Source organism: Diuraphis noxia, unplaced genomic scaffold (genome assembly GCF_037042655.1).
Source record: "Diuraphis noxia isolate RWA-SAM2 unplaced genomic scaffold, SU_Dnox_SAM2 contig0002, whole genome shotgun sequence".
Taxonomy (NCBI): Eukaryota; Metazoa; Arthropoda; class Insecta; order Hemiptera; family Aphididae; genus Diuraphis; species Diuraphis noxia.
The window spans coordinates 14,647,093-14,673,704 of record NW_028301712.1 but is presented as its reverse complement, the minus strand read 5'-3'; the positions used below and the strand labels follow the sequence as shown (position 1 = coordinate 14,673,704).

Here is a 26,612-nt window from a genome sequence, read left to right as displayed (position 1 = left end):
CAAGTTTGAAAAACTCATGAATAATTAATTCTTATACAATAAGAACTTTTTTTTATATTTGTGACATCGAAAAATTTAAAACAACGTTGCCCAAGTAAATATTCTCCTCTTTATAGTGTGAAAATTTGGTTGCTTAGTTAGGATTACAGCTTGAGTGGTTGTTGCCCGCGCAATACCGTTTTTGCCGTGTTTTACATTTGTAAGACGAAAACAACACAATATGCGGATGTAGTGTCCTCTTAAATTAATTCGTAAATTTGTGAGTTTGAGGCGATTCCAATATGTATTCTGTGGATAAAGCCGATAAAGGGTCCAGGAGATATGACTCTATTGACTCCACAATATCATAATAATTAAAAACACCGATCAATTATTGCAGTCACTTTTTAGATGTAGGTAATAGTAAATAATAAGTAATGCCGAACTTGGTGAACTGAAAAGAAATGGAAAATAGGTACAAGACGTCAAAACTACAAACACATTATAAGACACTCTTGAGAATCTTGTAAGTTTAGGTAATAATTATTATTTTATTTCAAGATAAGTAGATTACAATGTTGTTAATTTATATACCAATGGAGGAGTTTCCAACAATGATTACATGTTATGTGTCTACATCAACTATAAATAAATAATTTAATTGTGGTAAAACAAATTAAGCTATCGTCTATCTGTATCATAAAGTCATATAAACATTATCTGCTATTGTATGATTCTTATTTGGAGCCAAATAATAAAATAACGGTACCTACCTATCATTTAGTTTCTGTGGGGATTCACAGTTCAACATACATAATATCAACTTTTAACAAATTCTTCTAACCTTTTTTACTGTATATAATCTTTAATTTTTTTAATTTTACATTTCGGCACTATTTTTTTATTAAAATCAAATTAAAATCGGACGATACACTTTTAAATAAACTAAAATCAAATTTGTACAACTTTAATACGCATGCAACACTACTAAAGGTAAGCCAAATTTTAGAATTTCCATACATTTTCGTTTAACATTGATAATTTATTCTTAAAAATATTAATAATGTAATGCGAAATATTATAAGTGCTGTACAATGAAAAAATAATTATTTAAAAGCTAATAGATTGGGTACCCACTAATAGTTCATAGATGGATACTTTTTTTTTAAACTACTTATTTTAGTATAATATTATACAAATGATCGATATTTTATAGCCAAAAAATTTAAAAACATGGCATAATTTATTTATATTAAATAGGTAGTTATTAATTATTAGCGATATAAGTACCATTAGTACCAATGATATTAATATACCATATTAGCAGCGTATCACAGTTACATATTAAATTCAAAATTCTAAACTTATATAGGTAATAACAACTAACAAGTGACTAATATTTTACCAATAAAAAGAATTTTAAAATTATTATTGTGGCTTGGTGAGGCGCGGTCGTACGCTCAATCTGCGGAAACGCACTGAGCGTACGTACCGGCCGCAGTTGCTAGCTCCCGGATGGGTGACCACCCGGGATTTTTAGCAACATATCCTTGCCACACTTACACAAACACGTGTTACAACCCTACCCAATTAAAAACCTACAAACAAACATACAAAAATAATCCCTACCGTACCACCCCACCACACCCAATGGCCTATGTTGCCGCGGGTTCTCCTTACAAAAAAAAAAAAAAAAATATTATTGTTGACTTTTTAGTACTCTAGAAGCACTATTCGTTTCTATATAATCATTATTCAGTTAAATTTTGAAAAAGTAGGTTAGAAAAATGATATTATTTTAATATTTTGTATAGGTAGTATACTAGTATGTTATATAAGAACACAACCACAATTTAATTTATCGTAGGTTAAGTTAGGAACCTACTATGTAAATATTAAAATATGTAATAGATGTATACGTCATATATTGTATGTACAAAATGTTTAAAAAACATTCGACTATATTTATAATAATACATCTCGCTCTTTCGACTATTTCGTAATTATACACTTTCAAAAGTATATATATATATATATATATATATATATATATATATATATATATTATATTATATTATATAGGTATATGCACGCCGCACGCGTATAATAAACTTGATTAAAAAAATAATAATTTATGTAATAATATAACTCAGATAGGTACACTAAAGTATTAAAAAAATGTTTTAATCTCATTTTCTCAAACTGAAGTCCCCAAGTGTAACGAATCAGTTGAAAAAAACTTCACCTCACAAAGATGTGCCTGGGGATGTGCCACACTATTTTTACATTTTCATCATAACCGCATATATAATCGCTATTATCACCGATATCAATGCTATTAACTACCTACTGATGTTATGGTTCCAAAAAATACAAAATGTATGTTACACTTTTGTTATCGTCTTCTGGAAATTTTAAAAACGAAAATTTGTAATATTCAGCATTTTCGAAAACCCTGTAGTTATTTTTCACATTGATTTATTTTCTTAAATTGTATACAATGTTTTATTTTTTATGAATACATACCACGGAGGTATGATTTATTATTTTTATCAGCCCCTTCTCTCTCACTGATATAATACTCTGAATATACGCCCCTGCTACAAAGTACAATTTTATTTGTGTTAGGTAAATTCATTATTGTTTCACGTAATTACCAAAGCACGGTATATTATGCCTATATAATATGACCATAATTTAAAAACGCCAATTGGCGAATAATCGGTAAGAGAGTTTAGATGGTATCAGTGTTATACCACGCATATTATTAGTTAATTGAGTAAATAAAGTTGCTAATGTTAGTAAATCACGTACCTATAGTTATAAAAAAAAACCACTGCACAACACAAAAATTCTATTTTGCAGGAAACATATAAATATAATTTAATCAGACGTTGTTATCACAGAGATCGATCGTCCTAGGTGGCCCTTTTAAATAATATATTATGGACGTATTTGTGTTAATAATTATTTATTTATTATTTACCTTTCTGGTGAATTGTAATGAAATAAAAATGTAACACTTATTATGATCCCAACTAATTTTCTGATCATTATAAAATAGATTTTTTTATATTGCAGTGTAATACCTAATTATGTATTGTATATACATTTTACGCTACATTTCAACATTGAATTTGTCTATGTTGTTTGATAGTTCTATATTTTCCGTATAAGTTATTCATAGATTGCTAGTGTCTATTTAAATTTAGTAAATTATTTTATTTTATTTCTCTGTTGGATTTGTTTTTAAATTTAACTGTACACTATAACTAGTAAAAAATTTACTTTCACTATCAACTATTTTCATGTCGAAGAACTGGTCGGAAAAAAAAATTATTAGCACCTGTTAATATTCCTGTATATGGTAACGAATGATGTTTGTCTTACCTATAATTTATTGTCAACGGTCTCAGATCATATAGTCATATTATAGTCCTCGGAAACTAGTGACGGACAGAAAATAATAAGGTTGGCATATATAATAATAAAAATAATGACTACAATTTTGTTTTTGTGGTTGTATACAAAGTGTGTTTGTAGTGCGGAGAACATGACGTGAAAGGTAAAATTTTAGCCAAGAACTCGGGACAATCAATTAAATTATATACTAATTCTCAAAAGAAATCAGTATCATTATTATAAGCCGTCTATCTTCGAAAAATTTAAAAATTAGTCTTAATGTATTAGATGAAATGTCAATCTTTACTAATTATTGTAACCACCCGCCATTATATCTGAAGAAAGTATTTATACTTTTTTCGATTTGTGTATACGTCCAGATTGATAAGAATTAAGGACTTCATATGAGCCGTAAATCGCAATCAACTATAATGCATATAATACCTACCAAAATGAACTACATAAAGTTTTCAAACAATAAGCGGAGTTGTTAAATTATCCTCGAATGAAGTTACCAAACATTCACATTGCTTTGTTGCTAATGAGTGTAATATATTCATTAAACGTTGTCACCGGATAAATTATACTATGTACCTACCTATATGACAAACGTATATGAGTTATATCGTGCTGGAATTTTACTGTACCGCACGCCATTATTTTAATACAAATTAAGATGATGCGAAAACGATTTGGTTGGGAACTATAAGAGCGCAATTCGGGGGGCTTAGTCCCTCCAATATCAAAATTAGCCCCTCCAAAAATTTTTATTAATTCATTACATAATACGCAGTAAACGTTGTTCGAAGAAATTATATTTCATTAAGTTTAAACAACAATTCATATATGATTAGTGTGTTATCCATAATATATATATATATCAGATCACCCACAGACCATGATATCGAGTGTTGCTACACTGCAAAACCTCGTAAGTCGATTTTATCAAATATTACAGGAGTACCTAGCGAAAATAAACTGTTTTAAATTGATATTGATATTATAGTTACGAGTTTTTGATTTTGTGTATTATTTTACAAAAATACAGGGAACAATATTGATACAATGATAAAAAAATGCACAGTACATTTACCTAAGAAATATATTTATTCTTGGCAATTAGGAAGAATCAACTTCTAACTTAAACATCACCTTACACCTAAAGGTATTTTTAAACCTCGACAGTTGGGCCATTCGAGGGCAGGAGTCTTTATTTTATATTTTATATTCTAAAATTTGAATTATTCCATCTTGTAATCATAAATTTATTATCCATGCTCATCATTAGGTATAGATACTGATGCTGATAATTAACACTAGATGCATAACTCTTATATATAATTTGTTAATAATTATGCTTTCTAATTACTAGTAATAACATTACTGATTTTAATTATTTTATCTATTTTTACAACCACGAATAGCCTAAATTGGTTTCTAATTTTTAATTTTTATAATCCAATTTAGGCCTAGGTATTTAATTATTTTTTTTTTTATATACAAGATGATTCTCCAGCTTCTTTCACCCCCATCTTTCCTTTAATAATTAATGTATTCTAATTCTAATTTTTGAAATTTTAAATGTGGGTACTTGAGACCGTAACTTCAATCATATGTATCTACATTTTTATGACACTCAAAAAAGGAGTGTCCCGCCGTGGCGATATAAATTTCTAATTTTTTTCAAACGAAGACCAACCTGTTTTAGTGTAAAATATTTCACAAGTGGTTGGTTTTTTTTTTAAAATTGATATGTTCCTAACTATTTATCTATATCGAAATTTAAAACGAGTAGTTTCCGAAGCATGGTTTTACAAACATTTTAAACACCTAATATAACATATTAATAGTATAAATATTATAAATATTGCTAACCATTATGGTTATCTATATCTTAAAAATATATACGTTTGGTTTTATAAGATGAGATATAAGTTAACACAATTAAGTTATTTTAAGTACCTAAGTAGGTATTTACTAATAACTAATGTATATTTTATATAGGTACATAAGACATAACAACATATTTAATATGATCTACGGAATCACGAACAATTATTTTGTACAGCAATGCTGATGAATATTTTCAACTGCTCAGTGATTATACCTATCTACTTGAAATTATATTAGGTACCTTATGACTTATAGAATATAGATATTGTGTCAAATTACTTATCTTAGGTTAGGTATCAATATAGGTATAATCACCTAATATCTAATTAAAATTAAAAATTCCGTGTAAATAATAATAGCCTGGTGTTAAGAAAATAACCACATTATTAACACATACATACATAAGATATAATAACATAGATAAGTGAACACCTGATCAATAGCAATATTATAATATTACCTACAACTACCAAGGTACGTATAAATGTAAAAAGTACCTCAAAATATTATTATTTTTTTAATGCATTTTAATGAAATATTTCGTTTTAAGTTTGTATAAACCGTTTCCTGTTATTTAATTGATTTATATATGATACCTATGTAGGCATAACTCTAAGTCCTATTATAGTTTTATGCCTCAATATTTATGACGTGACGTGAATTTTTGTCGTGATTCGACCACATTATAATATGCTTTTGTTCGCTTAGTCACGGCAATAATAACAGTTACTTTTCGATTAACATTGTGCGTACCTATCTATGCGTTTTTACGAATTCCCATTGATGTTATTTTAAATCATATTATACGCATTTAGTGATGCAATTACTGTTTAGTTTGTTACCATAATTAATCTTTAATCTAACGTTTTCACAAGCATTAACGAAAAATACAATATTGACGTAAATATATATCAAACTATTATGTAAAATGTTTTTAAATATTAATTTCTTAATTTATCGATATTACATATTATACGCTTTAATCATATTATAATTTATAGGTACAACTGTCCAACTATTATGATTGCAGGAGACATACCCTGTTATAGAACTCTAAACTTGAATTTATAGTAGTAAAAGATAACCGCTTTTTATCATATTGAAATCTTTAGTATTTGTTGCCATTTCTAATCCCATGGCCGTCTTGTATTTGTCGCGCCCCACGCATGGCGGTCGTGACTCGTGACCTCGCATGGCAGGACGTCCTTAAAATGAAATAGGAATTGCTTTTTTTTTTTTTCAAAATCGAACTGACTTGTGTTATTTGTGTTCATTAGTTAATCGTAATAGGCACAAGAAAACATTACAATTTACAACATATATTAATATTAATGTATAATAATATTATGTGATGACAATATTACTGGATTAACAATAAGACTGCAGTCAACAGTTAAGCTAGTTAAGATATCCATTTCAAAACCACCAAGGACTCCTAACAAGTTAATAATAATCCGTAGTAAGCCGTAATATATGTGTAATATTACGCATAATTGTAGTTACTACTATTTGGTAAACTAATTTTTTATACTATTCAAGTCATAGCCACCGACTTCAAACCTCAGTCATTTATTAATCGTTTGTATAGGTAGCAGTTATGATAAATTCTAACTATCAAAATTAAATAGTTTGGACATTGTCTATAAAATTTAATCTAGATTTAATCTAAAATATACGAATTTCACCTACCTACAACAGTACAACGGCTTAGATATTTAACTATAGGTTCATAAAAATCAATTAAATCATATATGTATATTATATATAACATACTAGATAACATTTTAATATTACCATAGTTAATTATAAATCAAAGTAAACGTTTCTTTACTAAAATATTATAATATTATTCAAAATAGTTATACATTAATTTAAAAAGCCCTTAAGAATTTAATAATTTCTTTAATAATTATTACAACACTTTGTTATTTATAAGCTGTTACCTATTATTCCAGACTTCTGAGTATTTATAAACTGTCCTAAGTAATTACAAGTAAAAACACTTTAAGCTTAATTGTTAAAGTATTAAAAAAACTTATAAAACTATAGAAACTAAGTATTAGGCGCTAGCCTGTATATCTTATTAATAGATAATAATAATCATTATAGTCTGTTGCTAAATTCCACCACTCGTTAATTCGAATAATACATACAAATATATTTCCCCTAGTGCCAAATCCCCCTCAAACATAGACATTTTCCCACCTCACTTATACTAAAATAATTAAACACGAGCTGAAACATATACATTTAAATGTATATTATTCGCTGTATATATTTACATAGTTACATTATAATTATGATTCCTACAGCAAAACCCATAATATAATATAAAAAAGAAATGAAAATGAGATACCTACTAATAACTATATTTATACTTACTTTAATTTGAAATCTTTTTTTGTAATGAGTAAGAAGTGGAACGAGTAGTTTATTGTCTCTACTCGAGTGTGCGTTTTGACCCAAATCGCAAGTCCCTACTACACGTTCTATATTTATAAACGAAACAAACTCGAATTAAACGGCCTGAATACGTCTAGATAGGCAATAAACAGAGAGGATATAATAATTATTAATTTATAATATTATTATCATCATTTATTCAATTTTTGTATTTCCGATTAAAGTTCAATAGCTGTAAGCAAATTTAAAAACCGATGAGTGCATCGCACAGTAGTTAATAAATGAAAATAGTTGGTTAAAATTTTAATTTTCACTCAAGTATTTTAAATTGATCTATTATTTACATAATAATTAGACGTATACGTATATCTAATTTTAAAAAAACCACAGATAATTGAATATTACTTGAACAATTTATATTCCCTGTTTATGATTGTAATATTTATATTTTTAATACTCAGACATTCAAATATAGACACATTTTCAAATAAATCTTCCCCATTACTATCAGTATTACATTCATTCCCACCACAATAGACAATTCTCGACATATCGATAGGTTTAGTTAGCTATATATATGAGCTACAAATGATGATATTTTTTTGCTTGCATGTCGTTCATTTTTTAATAATCACGTTTGAAAAGTCACATGATAGCCTACCATGGCGCAGTGGTAGTATAGGTATACAAGTGTAGTGGTAGTATAAGGCCTTTGCCAAACGCCATTTCCTCCATCGATTTGTGATAACAAGTTATGATGGGTTGTGGGGGGGGGGGACAGAGGTCCCAAAGTTTCCGGCCGAGGTGTGCAATATATACGCAACTCGACGACAAACCGCGGGACGCGCTTTGGTCCGGTTCAACAACCGATGCTGTGCATTACCAACAAACTCCCAGTAGTGATGATGGATTGTGAAAAAAAAAATTAAAACTATTTAACTGGTCCTTAAATTATCTTCTGTATACTATTTGTGACTAATGACCTTTGCTACTGATGTAAAATATGTTCAATAATAAAAAAAAAATTGTCTTCATCCCCTATATATTTAGTGATTTTTTAGTATATAAATGCATGCATATTTTGAACTATTGAAGACTTGTAGTACCGGTACATGTTGCCCTAAAATTAGTATGATAAATTACTATAAGTTGCAAAATAATTTGTATTCTGTACTTAATAAAAACAAATTTTCAACATAAATATTGTGCAATAGCATATTTTTCTCTACAGCCATAGTATAAGACCTAAAAAAGAATGCCTCTAATAATTATTATTTGTACGAGCAAATCACTACCAACCCAGCGGGAGGAGTTCTGATATCCCGTCGGCATGGTCCCCCACTGACCCAAATAGTAACAGTTATCTTAGCAGCTTCGTCTAAAACGCACGCGCTTATTTCATCAGCTGCGCCATGTCCCTCCGCCACCGAATGCAAATTTTGAATAATAGTTTTTTTTTTTTTTTTGCAAATAATTGGTATGGTCAAGATAGAATTTGAAAAATTATTGGTGGAACTGATGGGGAAGAGTTCAATGTCGCAACTATAGTGACTCGGAGACCTAAAATGTTGCAACACTCTTTTTCCTAACGGCAAAAATTCATGATTACTATCACTGCGGATTATTATGTTATTGTGGACGATACCTGCGCGAGTGCTGGGTGGTCGTCGATGCCAATTTAATAGAGAAACCTGCAAACGGCCGGAAATTTCTAAAGTCCGCGAGACCGGAACGCGCGCGTATTTAACGGTTCCGGCAGCTCCGCCCGGCCAGTCAAGCGATAATTGCGCGAGCGCGGCGCGCGACGACTCGATGCGGACGGAACGCGAACAGGGCTGTCTGCGTCGGCGGCGGTGTTCGGTGACGCCGCCACACGTGTTGCCGACGCGGCGCATCGCGCACACGCGTAAACCGCGCTCGTTCGCTCGATCCGTTCCGTCCGTCGCAGGCGCCGCGCCGTCCGGTCTGCCAGCCGTGAGTGGCGTGCGCGTACTTAATATTATTTTATATCATATTATTACCTCGGGGGAAACGGTTTTTATTTCTGGTCCGCTTTTACGGTCTCCGCCGGTTGTCGTGGCGATTTACGTGGCCATGCGGTAATGTATCGTTTAAATCATCACGACACTCGTCCACAAGACAACCGGCCTACACATACCTTCATATTATATAACCTATACATAGGTGCGAACCAGACGAAGACGAAACATTGCCCTGATGGAGTTTGCGCTTGACTGTAGGTGAAGAAATTGGTTTTTTATATCATTTTTTTCCCATACTTTTCGTCAATTGACGTACCCATATACCGTAAAGTCTACGGCCAGTAATACCTATTTGAATGATTTCATGTAGGCACTACGACTGCAGTAGCAATTGTATTATCATAAAACCAGCTAAACGATAATTCGTTCGACTTCAAAAATAATAGGCATCTATTTTTTTGGCCCACATTTGTGTATTATCATTTTATCATACTCGAGTTATAACGCACAGACAAAAACGTTCACACGTATAATACCTTTCTACTCATATAAGTATATTTAAACCCGTTTTATACTGTTCGTATTACGCTTATACTTAATGTTAGATATACAATAATCATATATATATCTACACTACGTTAATAACGATTAAATCGTAATATTGTCACTGTTGATTGGATTTTATGTTAATTTTTGCATATTATTAACTGTACACAGTGTAAATAATGTTACAAACTCAATAAACATGTATTCTGATTTTATTTTCACAAAATTATTAAACTTAACAAATGTACGGCAATGAATTATAATTTAAAGGTAGAGCAATTAAATTTCGAATTAATGGTTAAGTATTGATGGTTGGGTAAGTAAATTATACCTAATTCACCAGAATATTATATCATTTATATATCCGCATGCTGCACCGAGTTGAGTGTATTGATCTGTTCTATACAATATGCAAACTCGTTTTAATGTCAACGAATTATTGTTCTGCCGACTATAATTACTCGTATATATATATTAAACAATTTAAATATACTATGTAAATATTGAAGAATATTATACTATGAATTAGAATCATCCGATCCTTTCAATAATAATATAATCTCTGAGTAACTCCTCCAATTACATCAATTCATTATATTTCAAAGTATCAATAATGATCATTATTATAATGAATACAATCTATAATAGATTTGTAACTATTAGTTTTAATAAATAAATATTACAATACAATTTAATAACAAAATTAATTTAACTGTATTAAAATATAAACAAATAAATACCTAACCAAGTGCTCGATGCTCGATCAATAAATTAACTAGGTAATTTTTTTTACTTTTTTAATTAAAATCTTATTATATTTAGACAGTGTTGTAAAATTATTGTACCTACTTATTACTCAGAAATATTAAAAATGTGTAATGTTATCTTGAAATCATTTTTGCTATAAAATCACTTTTAACTTTGCTATTTCAACACATTACCAGTCTTATTTTTACCTAACCTAGCTATGAATAAAGTTTTCGATTTTATGATTTAATATGAAAGTTAAATAAATCGCGTTTACGATGTAAAACCATTGAATTTTTATCTGAATTAATTTCTACGTTTAAATAAGTTTATATATATCGATATTATTTCCATTAGTAAAAATATAATAACTAATACTTATTAAGATAATATTATTTTGTACAATTTGCATAGTTTTGAATGTTTTCTTGAATCGTATACGTATTTAACCATTGAGCACACTGCGTGTTTAACTAACGTATAAAATATTAATTTTTTTTTGTATTATTATTGATAAGAATTAATTTTAGTTCTTTAAACATTTCTATTAAAAATAAGTAATATTACTTAAGTTTTCAATTTTTACTGGAAGTCTAAGAAATGCTTTTTAAGTACAAACTATTAATTCATGTAACCTGGCTTATTGTTTCTAAAAATATAAATTTCAGTTTTTGTATATTTTAGGTAATTCAAATATAACTATTATTTATAATACATTGATACGATAATATTATAAGTAAATTAGATAATAATTATTATTTGAGCCAGTTTTTAGTCAAATTATACTGATCACCAACATTTTGTTTTGATTTTGAACCATTCATATTTTTGATTTTAAATCGAATCGCTACGATGAATTGAAAAAATAAACATATCAAATTGTAAGTGGGTATCTATATACTGTTAAAAAAAACGAGCATGATTAATGGAGAGTCAGAAAGATATTTATACCAAATACCTACTTATTATGTATTCAACTACATATAACATTAGTATAGGTATACAGAGTACTATTTATTACAATATATACAAGAGATGCTTAAGTTACTCTACCCACGTCAAAATCATATCTTGATAGATCTGCAATAGGTACACACGCTTAAATACATTTCTTAAGTCCGAGGTTTGTCATAAAATATAGTGCTCCGTCCAAGGTTATACTAAACATCATTATAAACTAATCTAGGTTCTACTCAATGAATTAATTCCGTAGATTTAAATCTGATATACAAAAGTTATTAATTGAATTTAAAAAAAAACCAACAATTTTCTTGATTTAAATATATAGTAATAAGAAATAACCTATATTCATCAAATGTGACAGTCGATTTCTATACGTCACTCAAACAGAATTAAACAGTGTTCGAACAGTTTACTCATCAAGCAAAACGCCAATCACTATTGCCATCCCACATTTCTGAAAACAATAATTTCATATTAAATTCGTTACCATCATCATATACATATTGTTACTATGCTACCATGCTACCGGGTCACATAATTTCCTTCACTGAACTTTGAAGGGCGGTGGCACACCCATCGACAACGCTTCAACGCTTTTACATTGTACAAATATTCTATATTTTATACTTATAATTGTATCAGTTGACAGTTATACAATATACAATATACATACAAGAAGTTGATTTCTTTCCTAACTTTACCCCATAATCTCATACTGTTTTAAAAATAATACCTACCTATTATGTTAGAAATTCGTCTCGATTGTTTCATATACAGTTCGGCATAAGATATATCACAGTCGTACCTGCATACCTATACCTATTATTATTATTATTGCATTTGAAAATCAATTTTAACCCGACTTTTCTACTTTCACTACATTCAGAATATATTTTATTGTATAATAATGGTAACCATTAAACACGTACTTATAATTTATTCCCAAAACAAAATAATAAAACATTTATGAAAAAAAAAATTAATTAAGTAAAATACTTTAAAAAATGTCACGGGCTATATTATATTTGATCTTTATTGATGTTAAATAATAATAACTACTAGAATTAGTAGAATTACTAACTAACTACATTTTATAAATCAAGTTTATTCTCTTGTCGTATAATTTTAAGCAGTATATTTTTAAAATTAACAACATTCATTTTGCAAAGTTGATTTTTGATTAACATCATAAGAGTGGTCTGGTAAAAGTTTTTGCATTTGGATTGTACCGACAAATCGTAAACGTCACGAAGTCACAGAAGATCAAAAAGTGATAAAAAAAAAACTTTTAAAAAAACAGGATATTTAAACTATAGGTGGGTACCTAATATATAACTTCGGCTGCTGTGTAAAAATCCAAAAAGGCCCTAGTCCTCATTAAATTTAAATATGTTTTTTATATTGTTTTATTGGTACCTATATCAGATTAAATTAAATAGAACGGTAAAACTTTACACTTCCAGATTTTTAATTAGTATCTATACTACCTACAGCGACGAAACAAAACATTGATTTTTTTCAACTTTCAATGTAATAATATTTCTATATTTACCAAAAAAATTACCCAGTATTCTATAAGCACCCCCCCCCCCCCTCCTTGGAGGTCGGTTAACACTAATGCGGTCGCATTGCTCCATCATTGGCCTTTTTACGCTACTACAGATATCGCTGATAATAATATAATAACTTTGCCAAAATATATTATCTCTGCAGCAGAATGTATAGGTAAATGATTTTGTACTTTTTACAACTATTATTTTTCCACCAAAGATTTTCATCGTCACGCTTCGCCGTGTATCTGTCGGAGTGTCAGACACCCGGTCATTTCACCGTTGACCGAACTCCGAAACGGTTTTTCGTGTATCGGTTTCGTTATTATAAATTATAACATGATTTCCCTACAAATTACAATAAATAACAATATAATAATATATTTATGTACTTCAAACCAATAAACAATATTATATTTTTGCAGTTTACACTGCTGAAATATTTTCTTTAATATATTATATAATATGTATGAGTACCGATATGTGTTGTGTTTTATCATTATTAGAATTGCATAATTCCAGAAGATCCGACAATAATATGTCATCCATCGCATCTGAAGACCGACCGTTCATATTCCGCGTCAACGATAACGGCACTGGCCCAGTTCTACTCATACAGGTAATTGGTAAGGTTCGGTAGCGTGTATAATACATTTACGATCGGTCATTTTGGGAACCCCTACGTAGTGTTGAAAAAATATTTATTTTTTTTCCAGTCTGTTGGCCGTTTTATAGGAAATCCATAGGGCGTTGGCGTTAAAAGTGTTATTTTCTTCACACTATACTAGCCTCGGTGTTGCCTAAAAAAAAAAAATGAACCATTTGGTTAACAGATACTCGAAATTAATGGTATAAATTCCATCACCCGATAATACATTTATTATACGCTGTCCCTTGGTTTTATTCGCGAATGCTTTGTCTTCTCATTCAGTTCTAATATTTTTCTTATAAAAAATCATACCATATATTATTATTTTCCCGTTGTTGTCTTGCCCTTTAATAAATGCCATAAACCTAACTCCACCGTAACAACAATTATTATATTTGTGAGGTACAACTGCTTCAGTAAAAAAATAATTAATTTAACATCAAACAGCGGAACTTGCAGGATTGTTGTTTACGTACGGCATGCACGTCGTTTCCTATAAATTTGGTTAATATTATGTCCCTATAACATTTCTGTTGAATTAGCCTTGACGGCATAATTTGTCATTTAAGAATTTTACTAAAGGCTTATTCGTTACACAACATTTAGTTTTGTATTTTCGTATAACACTTAAGAATAATATGAAAAAAATTTATCCTATAACTGCTAAATCAACATCGATAGATGGAAATGTCTTATCCTTGGTATAAAATGCGAATGTCGCTTTGAATAATAAATCGTCACATGGACTAAGACAACATCTATTATTATATACATGTATACGATGCACACACACAAGCAGGGAATAAAAAAAAACTTAGCGTATAACATGTTTTAAAAACACTAAATTAAAATCGACCACGTGCACGGCTATATACTATAAATAGAAGAATTTTAATCATCCGGCAAAAAAAAAATATATACACAAGCCATAATACACGTCATATAATTTTGTTTGTTGTAGCAATGTAGCATTGCGTCTTGTATTATTCATTCTTATATCATTAAAATATTTTCATCGCATAGCTATTTAATATTCTTATTATTTCACATTTTTTTTTACACAAATGAAATTACAATTTTATGCATTAATTTTGTTGGTGGAAAATTAAAATATTAAGCTTTTGCACATTAACAAAAGAATATAAAAGGCATAATATGCACAAAATAAATTACACAAGTGGGTATACAACTTTACTATATATTATAAAATTATAATGTGTTTCATTTAAAGAAAACTAACAATTTTTAGTATTGTACTATTGTACAGTTGTATATGTAGATACATGCGAATGTACAATAGTACAAATGTACAATCCGTCAATACTAACAATTGATACATATGAAATAATTATACTCGTAATAAATAAAAAAATATTGAACAGCTTATAAGTTATAATAGTTAAATAATTTTGAAAATATTAACTAGGTAGGCAGTATATAATAAAAACTCTATACAATAAGAGGATATAATATGTGTCATTTTGTGTTTTTTTTAATGTAATATGATGATTTTTAAACATATAAATTACGATAAAAATATTTTATATGTTTAGATAAAATTACAGATAATCTAATGGAAACTGGCATCCATATAATAATTGAAAATGTTAATTTAAAATTTACTTTATTATCTCTATACCTTAATAATAATATATTTTACCTACATACTTTATTTAATTATTTATGGAGTATATAATCAGACACTTAAATAGTACCTATTATCATTGTAGATGATAAATACTGTTATGATATATTATAGCACCTATTTAATATTTTTTATAACCAATGGTGCTATTAATATTATAAATTTTAAACTCAAATGCATTATAAAATAGAATCCACATAATACAATTTTTAATTATGTCCTATTTTATTTTAGTGTGGTTATATTGTATTCATCGACCATTGTTTTGAAACCTATTACCTATCCACTAGTTAACTTGTTAATATTTGTTTAACAATTATAATTAATCGTTTTTACGTTTAACGAAGCCTGACGGTGCTTTATTATTTTGCTTTTAAACCCAATGAACAATATGTCACATCGTTATAAGACACGTGTTCATTAAATTTAAGTACTAAATAATATACACAATATGCATCATACAATTTATAAAAAAATAACACCAGATCCATCATCTATAAACTATAAGTTTATATATGCAGTCCCGATCACACCTGTTGTTTAATCAAGACGCATATAAACGCTTTCATATTTGAACAATATTAGGAGACGTAGTAATTTTTTTTTTATTCAAACGCATAAAATAAATGCACATTGAACATTATAATTTATAAAGGGGTAAATAAAGGGCGCGGTCCAATAATTGTTTAGTGTACGACAAGCCAGTTTTTGAAAACTAGCACACCTATTATATTATATCTATACTGTATTAAACCTATTATATAATAAAATATTAATTCTGTATGTAGTATTTAGTATATTACCTTGAGTTTTGTGTAGGTACAAAATATCGAGTTAGATATTATTAAGGTGTGTTTGTGTGTGTGTTTTCGTGTCTGTTTCGTTTGTAAACTTTACTCTCGGACAGTATGTATAAATAATAATAATAATAGGTAGGTACATAAAAAAAAAAATACAAAAAAATATCTACTTATCCAACTTTGCTCGCGTTATTTTTTTTTCTACGATAGATCAATTCCAACGACAGTGCATGGAATTAGCCCACTCCTATACGTGTTTCTACGACCGGGAAAAAACACCGATCGTCGATGTCATTGTTATGATTATTATTAATATTATTTATGTAGGTATTTCTAGCTATACCTACCTACAATTATTATTCTAACGATGGCGTAATTCAGTACAGTCGAGACATTTCAATTAGTGTATATTATTATATTATAAAAGTTAACGGGATGGTGTGTGCGAGTGCGTGTACCGCGATGTTTATTTTCTGTCGATCGGAAGTCGACTGGGTCTCGGCCTCTCGGGATGTGAGGAGTGGTTAAGGTATATAGCGGTGGTGACTGATGTCTGATGGTATTGGTTACACGCCGCAGCGTGGGGAATGCGAGAACATAACACAGGACGTGCTCGAATACATACCCAATAAATAATTGGATTATATACAATTATTATCCTGTATAATAATTTTTACTATTTTTCCATTGTAGTTTTTATTATTTTTTTTTTTTTTTGCTTTGCTGCTCACAGGTGTGTCAAGAACGTGGTTGGAAGGAATACGATGGTACTAAGAGCGGAGACTCCACGTGGTCGGTTCCGGCGGACGATTATTGGAATCTGTGGTGGAAATCGACCGGATTCTCGCTGTCACACTATAAACAGCAAAAAATATGGCAGGTATGTTCGGTATATAATATATATGGTATAATATTAAGTGTGCGTGTAAATTATTTCTTGTATGATGTGTGTGAATGTTATTCGCCGCCAAACATTGTTCGCAGAGATCGTATAAGTTGACCTGATTCCGAGGTAATATATGTGTGTATATATATATGTATATTTGTTTTTAACGCATCGATTGAACGCAGCTGGCTTAGACGTCTCTGCGCCAAAAACTAAACGATGCAGCGACGACGCGGTTTCTGTTCATATACAAAGTATAACTCTGAGTATAATAATTCTAAGTATTCATTGTATAACGATACAATATACATATTATATATTATGAGAAAAATAAAAATATAAAAATAGGACACATTATATTTACTACTTGACCGTTTAATGAAGTTATGCAATATTATACACAAATATTTAATTTAATTAGATATTAAAACGTGCTCGTTGTCTACCATGAATCAGATATTTTATATAATAATTTCAATTAATCAATCAAATACAGAAAATGTTATTATTCATACTGCTAAAAAATGTCAGTCACGGAATGTCCAATTTTTCTACATTGCTTGTAATATGCATTAACAGTCCAATTTACATTAATCTTCCTCAACGACAGTTAATTGACATACCTAATATTGTTAAACAACGTGATTGTAGTATTTTGCTGAAATTCTCTACTGTAAACTATTCATAGTTATTGTGACTGTATATAGTGTTTATCATTAATTGTGTAACAACGTCGTTTGTTCAAAAAAAAAAAAAAAGAAAGAAAGAAAAGTTTTTTACGTCGTGGTCGCATTTATATTTATATTTAATACCTATGACAGTGTGATATACATTAACACATTGCTATACTGCGACGATAATTTAAAAAAAAATGTTCATCACGTTTACGCTCGTTTTGACGAGAAAAAATTGTTCCCGTTTCTAAAATTCAACTATATAGGTATAGGCTATATAAGTACCTACCTATAGACTATAATTAATTTGTTTTTAGGATACAAATAACACGACTTATATTTAACTCATTAGAGTTTTGAGTTTATTCACAGTAATTTTTTGAAACTAATACATATCTCACTCTATGTACGATGTACATATAAGTTTATCGTTTTGATGCCTTTCATGAGATAGTATGATAAATACAAATTTAATATTAACGAGTTATCGTTGTAATTTTTAAAATTATATTTTCGTATAACTTTACTGTACTGTATAAACTTATTAATGAAATCAAAAATCAAAAATTATTATTGAAGTAGTGTCACTGGATGCCCCCTTCTATCACGCACATATGCCTTGTAAATAATGTTATAAAATTTACTTATTGTATCAAATGTATACAGATTGTAAATATATTGTTGTTTTTATTAGGTAATAAAAAAATTTTTAAAAATCTTTACTGTAATTAACTTAATTCTAGTATACGATATGCATGTATAGGTAATTTAATTAATTAAAAAAGAATAATTATCTAATATTATATTGTGTTCAACGCACTTTTAATATATACCGTGTAGGTATATTTTTAGTTTTTTTTGTATTTAACTATATTTGAATATTTAAAATATTCGAGTGTACAACAATTTAAAAATGCTTAGTTCTTATGCAACATATTTCCAACACTTAAGATTTCAATTTTACTATAGTCGATTTATATTTACGTATGTAAATATATGTGCATTTATAATTGTGTTTTCACTTGGGGACTGGGGTACAATTAAAGATAACTATTACAATAGATTCGATACGAATACAATTATTATTTTCAACTAAACGCAATACTTGAATGTCAATTACGAATCTGCATAATAGTGTGTGTTTTTGCTTTTACTGTCTATTAGTTCAACAACCATATACCCAGTGGATCAGCATTATGCCGGAAGGACAACTTGTGGCGGTATTTGAAATGCATGAAGAATATATTCGGCACGTCACTGTTCGGGTTCAGGTAATGGGCATTAATAATAGTTAGATCTATTTGGATATATCGAAATGCTTTGTACGAAGTAAAAATATAAACAATAATAATAATAGAAATATTATTTATTTATTTTAAATCTAAGAAAATATAATAATATAATATACAATACCTGATAGCAGGTAGACATAAGAATTGATACAATTACTGTATGCACGCAAGTGTTTTTAGTATTGCATATGAGATATGCCTCGTGTACTAAAAACGAAAATCAAAATAATAATGTTACGTTGTGTTTTCATATGGGGTGATACGATATAAAAACACGAAAATGAGCACAGCGCCGTTTAATCCATAACAGTTTATTATTTACTCCTTATATCACGTAAAAACTAAAAAGCCTATAGTTCCTATTGGGAAGTTATTCTGGTTATATAACTGGCTGCAAGTAGAATGCAATAAGTTTATTTGGCAAACCCTCATTTTATTTTTTTAAGAGACTTATGTTAATGATTTTGTTATTAAATAATTTTTATAATTAACCTGATTATAGAACCATGCGAGAATTAATAGCGAATTTTTCAGCGGTATATTTTCGGCGGTAATTATTAATTCATCTTAGTACTATATGTTTTTGTCATTTGAGTGATAGATTAACATAATAATATAATAGGAATAGTGAATACCATGATATTAAATTAAGTTATTGTATCATTACATAATACAGTAAATAATTGTATTATTTTTTAACATTTTAATCGTGTATAATAATTTACTTAGATTAGAATGATATATGAAATCAGTCATTTTTTTCTGTGCCTAAATGTTAATTACGCTGAAGCTTTGAAAGTATAAAACTTAAAGGGGACTAGAAAAATAAATTTAAGTAATATTACTGTTATAATATACTTTTTAGAAGTTAAAAATAATTTGCAACGTGTTCGTAAAAATTAACTGCGAAAGTTAAATGTGAAACATTAACATATCTGCATTCTATATGCTATATGGTGTATGCAGCATACCATACCATAATTGTACGTGTGAGTATAAATATGCAAGTATCTTTGTAGTATGTCGTGACTTAGAGCTACTGAAATGGGAAGTTTTCATAAGCAAATAAAATGGGTCATGATATCATAATAGATACTAATGTCTAATTGTACAGTATAGACACTAGATAGGTATATCACAAAGTGTTGAGAAGTGAAATGAGCACCAATTTGTTTAAGATTAAATATGTTTTAAAAATGTAATTAGTCGACATTCATCAAATAAGATAATTTTTCATCGAGAATCAAGCGTTCGTTACATAAATACGATGATCTGAATATAAATCAACAATTTTATTTTAAACACAATACATGCAGCAACACTTCTATTTACGGAACCCCTTATTAGCCACTCTTAAAATTGGAAACTTCTAAATTTCCCGACACAATGTAAGTAAGTATAAGTGATAAAATATCCCTAAACAGTAAACAAACACATTTTAATTCCCCTATATAAGTGTCCACTATTGTGAAGTTTCACTATATTATGTAGAAGTCCATAACAAATTGTCGAGTAACGTAATAATATACCATTATAAGCATTTCTAACTGAGTAACTTTAAATATATATATATTATTTGGCGCAATACAATGATAATGTTTTGTCTTTGGTATCCATTGGTTTCATTTGTAACATAATCATTAACTACCTAATGTATGTTACTATATTTGTCTGTCAAGTGGTGAGGGTGGTTTCTTTAATGGGAAAAATTACCCGGGTAGGGTTGTGTATATTATCACCCCCCACGTGTCATACACGCGATCCGTTTTCAGGTGTTTGTTTATACATTTCTTCATAAACGGGCAACGGTACATATTATGATAATAATATTATTATTATTACTATAGGTATTACGTATACATAATATAAGTTATTTTTTAGGCCCCTTTACATAGTGCAATAGAACAATTTTACTTCGCCGTGACATGTTAAACGGTCATAAAACTTCTGACTAGTTGTTTTCACTGCAGAGGACAGAAAAAAACGTCAGCCCCCTTGATAATATATTTTTTTATCTAAATTGTTTCATCGGGTAGGAAAACTAAAAGCTATTTATGGACTAAAGTGTAACGCGTATTCCACCTATATTATGTAGCCACATCACGGAAACCATCCTATAATAGAGTTGATTTTCATAATATATAATAAGTTTTTTTTATGCCAAGTTAGTATACTTTAACTTAAATACTTTTTATATTTTTATGTTTTGCCTCTTCTCCGGTCATGAACTATAACAGTCCAGACTCCTACAACCTGCCGCTAGAATATACAAAGTTAGCTGCCGAATGTAGTCATGACACTGACGTCGGCGAGAAATCGATTTGGATATGCAAACCGGTTGGTCAAAGTCAAGGAAAAGGCATATCTTTGATTTCGGTATGTATTATAATAGTATGTGTTTAATATTAAACATATATTATAAATGGCTAGCTATGTCATTCGCGGATATGCTATCGGGATAAAAATTTTAAATGTCTTGAAAAAATTAGACTTCGTCAGTTTACCTAAAACCCCATCACTCTATCCTGGTAGTGAATTGATAATTGTAAAAATAAAAGGTTAGGTAAGACCTAACAGATGGTGCGTCAGTTGTTATTCTATTTTGCAGCTCAGTTTTCCTGGTAAAGAGTTTGTAGATATTATAATATATCCTTCTTTGAAAAATTATCTACAATATTATTGATAACTGCTCGTAAATAGAGTCTGTAGTTTTGGAGATTATTTTATACAAACATAGTCACATATTGGACATTATTTTATAACACATACCATATACCAGGGATGGTCAACTCAAAGTAACTAGCGGGCCACTTTTAAGTACTTTAAAATCTAACGGGCCGCAGTGCATAGGAAAAAGCAAAAAATAAAAAGGTCCTTCAAATTTACTAACATTTATTTATATTTACAATTATTATTTAATGTGATACTTGAGGATGAGGTTTTATATGTTTATATGAAGTAATTTGAAAATGTAGCGCGGGCCAGATAAAAAAGATACCCGGGCCGCCAGTTGCCCATCCCTGCCATATACGATACTGTATAATAATAATAATAATAAAAAAAAACTCGTTCCGTATACATACAGTATAATAATTAATAATATGAAAATTAGACAGCAGTACCAAACTAATAATATCTTAGTCAACCAATGATTACAGTTCATTTCGTTGCACTCATATTATAGATTATAATATAATATTATTATGTTCAAAGCAAATCGGCGAACTCGTTTATGACACAAACATCGTGGTGCAGAGGTACGTGAAGAATCCTATGCTCATCGGTGGATACAAGTACGATCTGCGGCTGTACGTGCTGGTACCGTCATTCCATCCACTCACCATATACGTCTACAGGGAGGGACTGACTCGGTTCAGTACCGACAAGTATTCACTGAATAATCTCGACAACCACTTTGCGCACCTGACCAACAGTTCAATCAACAAGCTGGGCCCGAACTATTCGGAAACCAAAGAAAAAATCGGACTAGGTATCTTGTTGTTATACAATAACTGGGGTTTTTTTTTTTAAATAGCGTGAAAGTTGAGGCATATATATTATATTTTTTTTTGTTATCATTTAGACTATATATATAATATTGTATACACCATAGGTATCTGAAGTATTGCACTGAACTATTAACCTATATTTAAAGCAGGACAACCAATTTTAATTAAAAAAAGTCATTTTTTGTTTATTTCATATCATCTATCATCATAATAATATAGCGCACGTTTTTTTTTTGTTTGCATTACAGGATGCAAGTGGACATTCCAACAGCTTCGGCAGCACATACGACAGGCCGGAGTCAACGATTGGCTATTATGGCAAAAGATATCAGTTCTCGTCAGCCTTACGTTGGCCAGCCAATGCGCAGGCATACCAAGCACGTCAAATTGTTTCGAGTTATACGGTTTTGACATACTAGTTGATTCTGATCTAAAGCCCTGGCTTCTTGAGGTAAGTCAACAATGTCGTATTAATAAATTTAATATCAAAAATGGGTTATGGGACTTTTCAAACTTGGAAGTTCGAACACAGCGAATTTTAAAACACTCGGTTATAAAAAAAAACAGTTTCAAATTCGAGAAAAATGTAAGTTTGATTTGAAACAGTTCGAGCACAATCAAGTTAGAAATGTTCTAGATCCACAGTAGATTAATTAAAAGTTTTTTTTTTTTGTCAAAGGTAAACACTATTTTACTACTAGGTACTTTTTTAAAACGGATATGATTAAATATTTAAAAGTTCAAATACAAAAAAAGGATGAGAAAAAAAAATTAAGATTCAGTTTGTAAAAATTTAAGTTCCTCCCATCTCTAATTAACCTCATTTCATATTAACATCGCGCCAACCATAAAACATTCGATGATACACATAATATATATATAATATATATATATATACATCACATATTTATAATTTTGTAAGACTAAGACACTAAGACAGGTTATCCTTTGAATATACTATTACAGTATATTTTTTAACGTTATTTATTGTTATAAACTGTCAAAAAAAAATGTTATCTTCAAAACATTGTTTAGATGGCCATGTCAGGAAAATGTATATACATATTGAATGAAACTAAATAAAGCAGTATTTTTATAGTTGATTTTGTGTCCATTCAATTATTTTTATAACACAATTAAGTAGGTATTATATTATTAATTTAGTAACCCATGTGGCCAAGTTTTTACTGAGATTACATTCGGAATTAAAATAATTTCAACTCTAAATGTTGCTCAGTGAAATAAAATCGATAAAAAAAATAAAAGTACAAACATATAAGCCCTGGTCTGTACAGCGAACATTATTACTGCCACATTTAATAAGTATTTTATTATTCGTAATTTTCCCAATTATCTTTTTGCTATTTCACACAACCTCATTGACGCTAGACACAAGGAAATTAAGCACTCGTAACATTGGTTCCGTCGATTTTAATTGAAATAATAATGGGTATACATTGTGTTGTCTTTAAAAACTGTAGTTTGTTTGTTCTAATTAGACTAAAACTTTAAAATCTCCAAACGACAATATGTAGTGCAATTCTATAGATCCCGAGTCCCGGAGATTTCGAAATAAATAATAATCGACTTATAAATAACACACTGCAATCGTAAACGAATGTTTGGTGGACGATGATCGTTGATTGCTGTAAATTGCAGGTGCCTGTGTGTAATTGGTGGGCTTAAAAAAAAACCGAACAAAACATAATCATCGGAGTTGGTATTTTAGACATTATATTTATATAGTTTCAAATTTATTTAGTGTCGGCTGAGACAAATTAGATTAGATTAAATTAAATTTGGTATAGGCTAAACGCCTAAAACTGACTAGGAAGATGAGTTGTTTAAAACATACAATACCGAATTGCACTGTTATGACACTGTCGCTGATTGGTTTAACAAGAAAAAAACGATTATTGCAGGTGAATCTCAGTCCAGCGCTGGGCAACGATTGCGATGTGGACAATAGGGTGAAAAGGCCGCTGTTGCACGACATGTTCGACCTGCTCGGACTGCCGATGTGCAACACCGGCCTGTCGCTGTTCCGAATGGCATGTCGGTCGACGTCGGGTCCGCGGTTCGGTGACGGACGACCGACCGCGTTGGCCGCTGCGGTCACTGAAAAGTGGAAGTCGAAACGCAAGACGAACAACAACAACAACAACACCGCTGCCAACAACAACAACAACGTACATACCGTAAACGCTACGAAGAGGGACGGTACAGCTCAGGTGACGTCGACCGCGCAGTCACAGCTGTCGACGCGTCAATCGACGCTGTACGGTCCGGGCAAGCAGCGCGGAGCGACCACGGCGCAAGTGGCAGCCGCCGCGGACCTGTGCAACTCGCCGTTCTCGTCACCGGTGTGGGGCAACGGTCGGGACTGGAGCAGACCCGCCGACTCGGAGGGTGATTGGGTCCGGGTGTATCCATTCGTGCCGTCGCCTCGGCAATTACCGCGGACCAGCGTACGGCAATCGTCGTCGCAGCAGCAACAGTTCGCCCGCAGGTCTGCGTCATCGTCGCCGTCCGAGACGGGCACGGCCCGCGCCACCATCAAGACGATTCAGCAGTACCTGAAGTGTTGCAAAAAGGTGGCTAAGTCGTGCGAGGGCCTGTCCGTCGTGCCGGACGACGAGCTCAACGACAAGCTCAGAGACTTGTTCCCGGCCGCGACGATGACGTGGTTACCACCCCACTGAAAGACTTAATATCATTATATTATTTTGATTGTAATTCGTTGGCCACTTGCCCACCTTACCTACTTAAAACGTATATTTAATATGTATTATATTTTATCGATTGTTATGGCGTATATTATTCTTTAATATCGTTTAATGATATGTTATCTTATTGTTAATATACCAGTCTTTATTTTTTATAATATTTATCTCGATGAATACGGCTGTTTCGAATTATTATCAACTATTATATTATATAGCTAGGTAGGTAAAAATAATTGTAATTTATTGTTTTTTTTTCTCTTCTCGCCCTCTCCAAATTATTATATTATATTTAAAACGTAATCTTATATGATGCATAATAAAATTGTTCTGTGAACAGTAACGTTGTTATATTATTTTCCATTATGGCTAAAAATATAACATCATACCTATATTGGTATCTTGCTAATGATATATTTCTCTTCCCATCATAATGTACTAATGTACCTGAAATAATAAATCGTTTAATAAATGTTTTATATTATAATCATAGGCCCAAATATGGGGGGGGGCTATTATAGTTATATAGCCCTCCCCCCAGAAAAAAAAAAATTCTTACGATTTTATAACATAATACATTGGAAAGAAATATAATTTTTCGTGTATCACGAATGATTTGATTGGTTCATCGAAAACCACGTGATCATGTTAACGAGGGGTAAATGTCTGATAAGAATTAAGTGAGATATCAGCCCCCCAAATTTCAAGCACTATTTGCGCCTATGATAATACTTGTTACGTAACATTTGTCATTTCACCATGACAAATACCATTTTATTCGATTAGTATATTGTGTTACATTTACATTTGTTTCAATGTTAGGGCATGATAAATATAATTTAATTATAATTTGATGATGACTATAATATTATCGTTGATCCGATTATCTATACAATATACGAGTCTAAAATATAATATTACTATATTAGCATATTATAATTATGTTCTTTGTTTTATATATATATATAT

General features: G+C 30.2%; 1 protein-coding gene across 13 annotated transcripts; it reads left to right on the top strand.

Moving 5' to 3' along the window:
• Positions 1 to 760: 760 nt before the first annotated feature.
• LOC107164665 (putative tubulin polyglutamylase TTLL2) lies at positions 761 to 25,982 on the top strand. 13 transcript variants are annotated; one of them, XM_089218832.1, is made up of 8 exons: positions 761 to 972; positions 13,991 to 14,084; positions 17,293 to 17,439; positions 19,284 to 19,390; positions 21,649 to 21,787; positions 22,625 to 22,901; positions 23,169 to 23,371; positions 24,843 to 25,982. In XM_089218832.1, exons 2-8 carry the CDS (start codon positions 14,004 to 14,006, stop codon positions 25,620 to 25,622), a joined length of 1,734 nt encoding a protein of 577 aa, XP_089074958.1. In that variant the 5' UTR covers positions 761 to 972; positions 13,991 to 14,003; the 3' UTR covers positions 25,623 to 25,982. The 13 variants fall into 13 exon arrangements, with proteins under 13 accessions (XP_089074958.1, XP_015368058.2, XP_015368054.2 ...); XM_015512572.2 differs by having other exon boundaries at positions 13,988 to 14,084; XM_015512568.2 differs by having other exon boundaries at positions 13,972 to 14,084.
• The last annotated feature ends 630 nt before the right edge of the window (positions 25,983 to 26,612 follow it).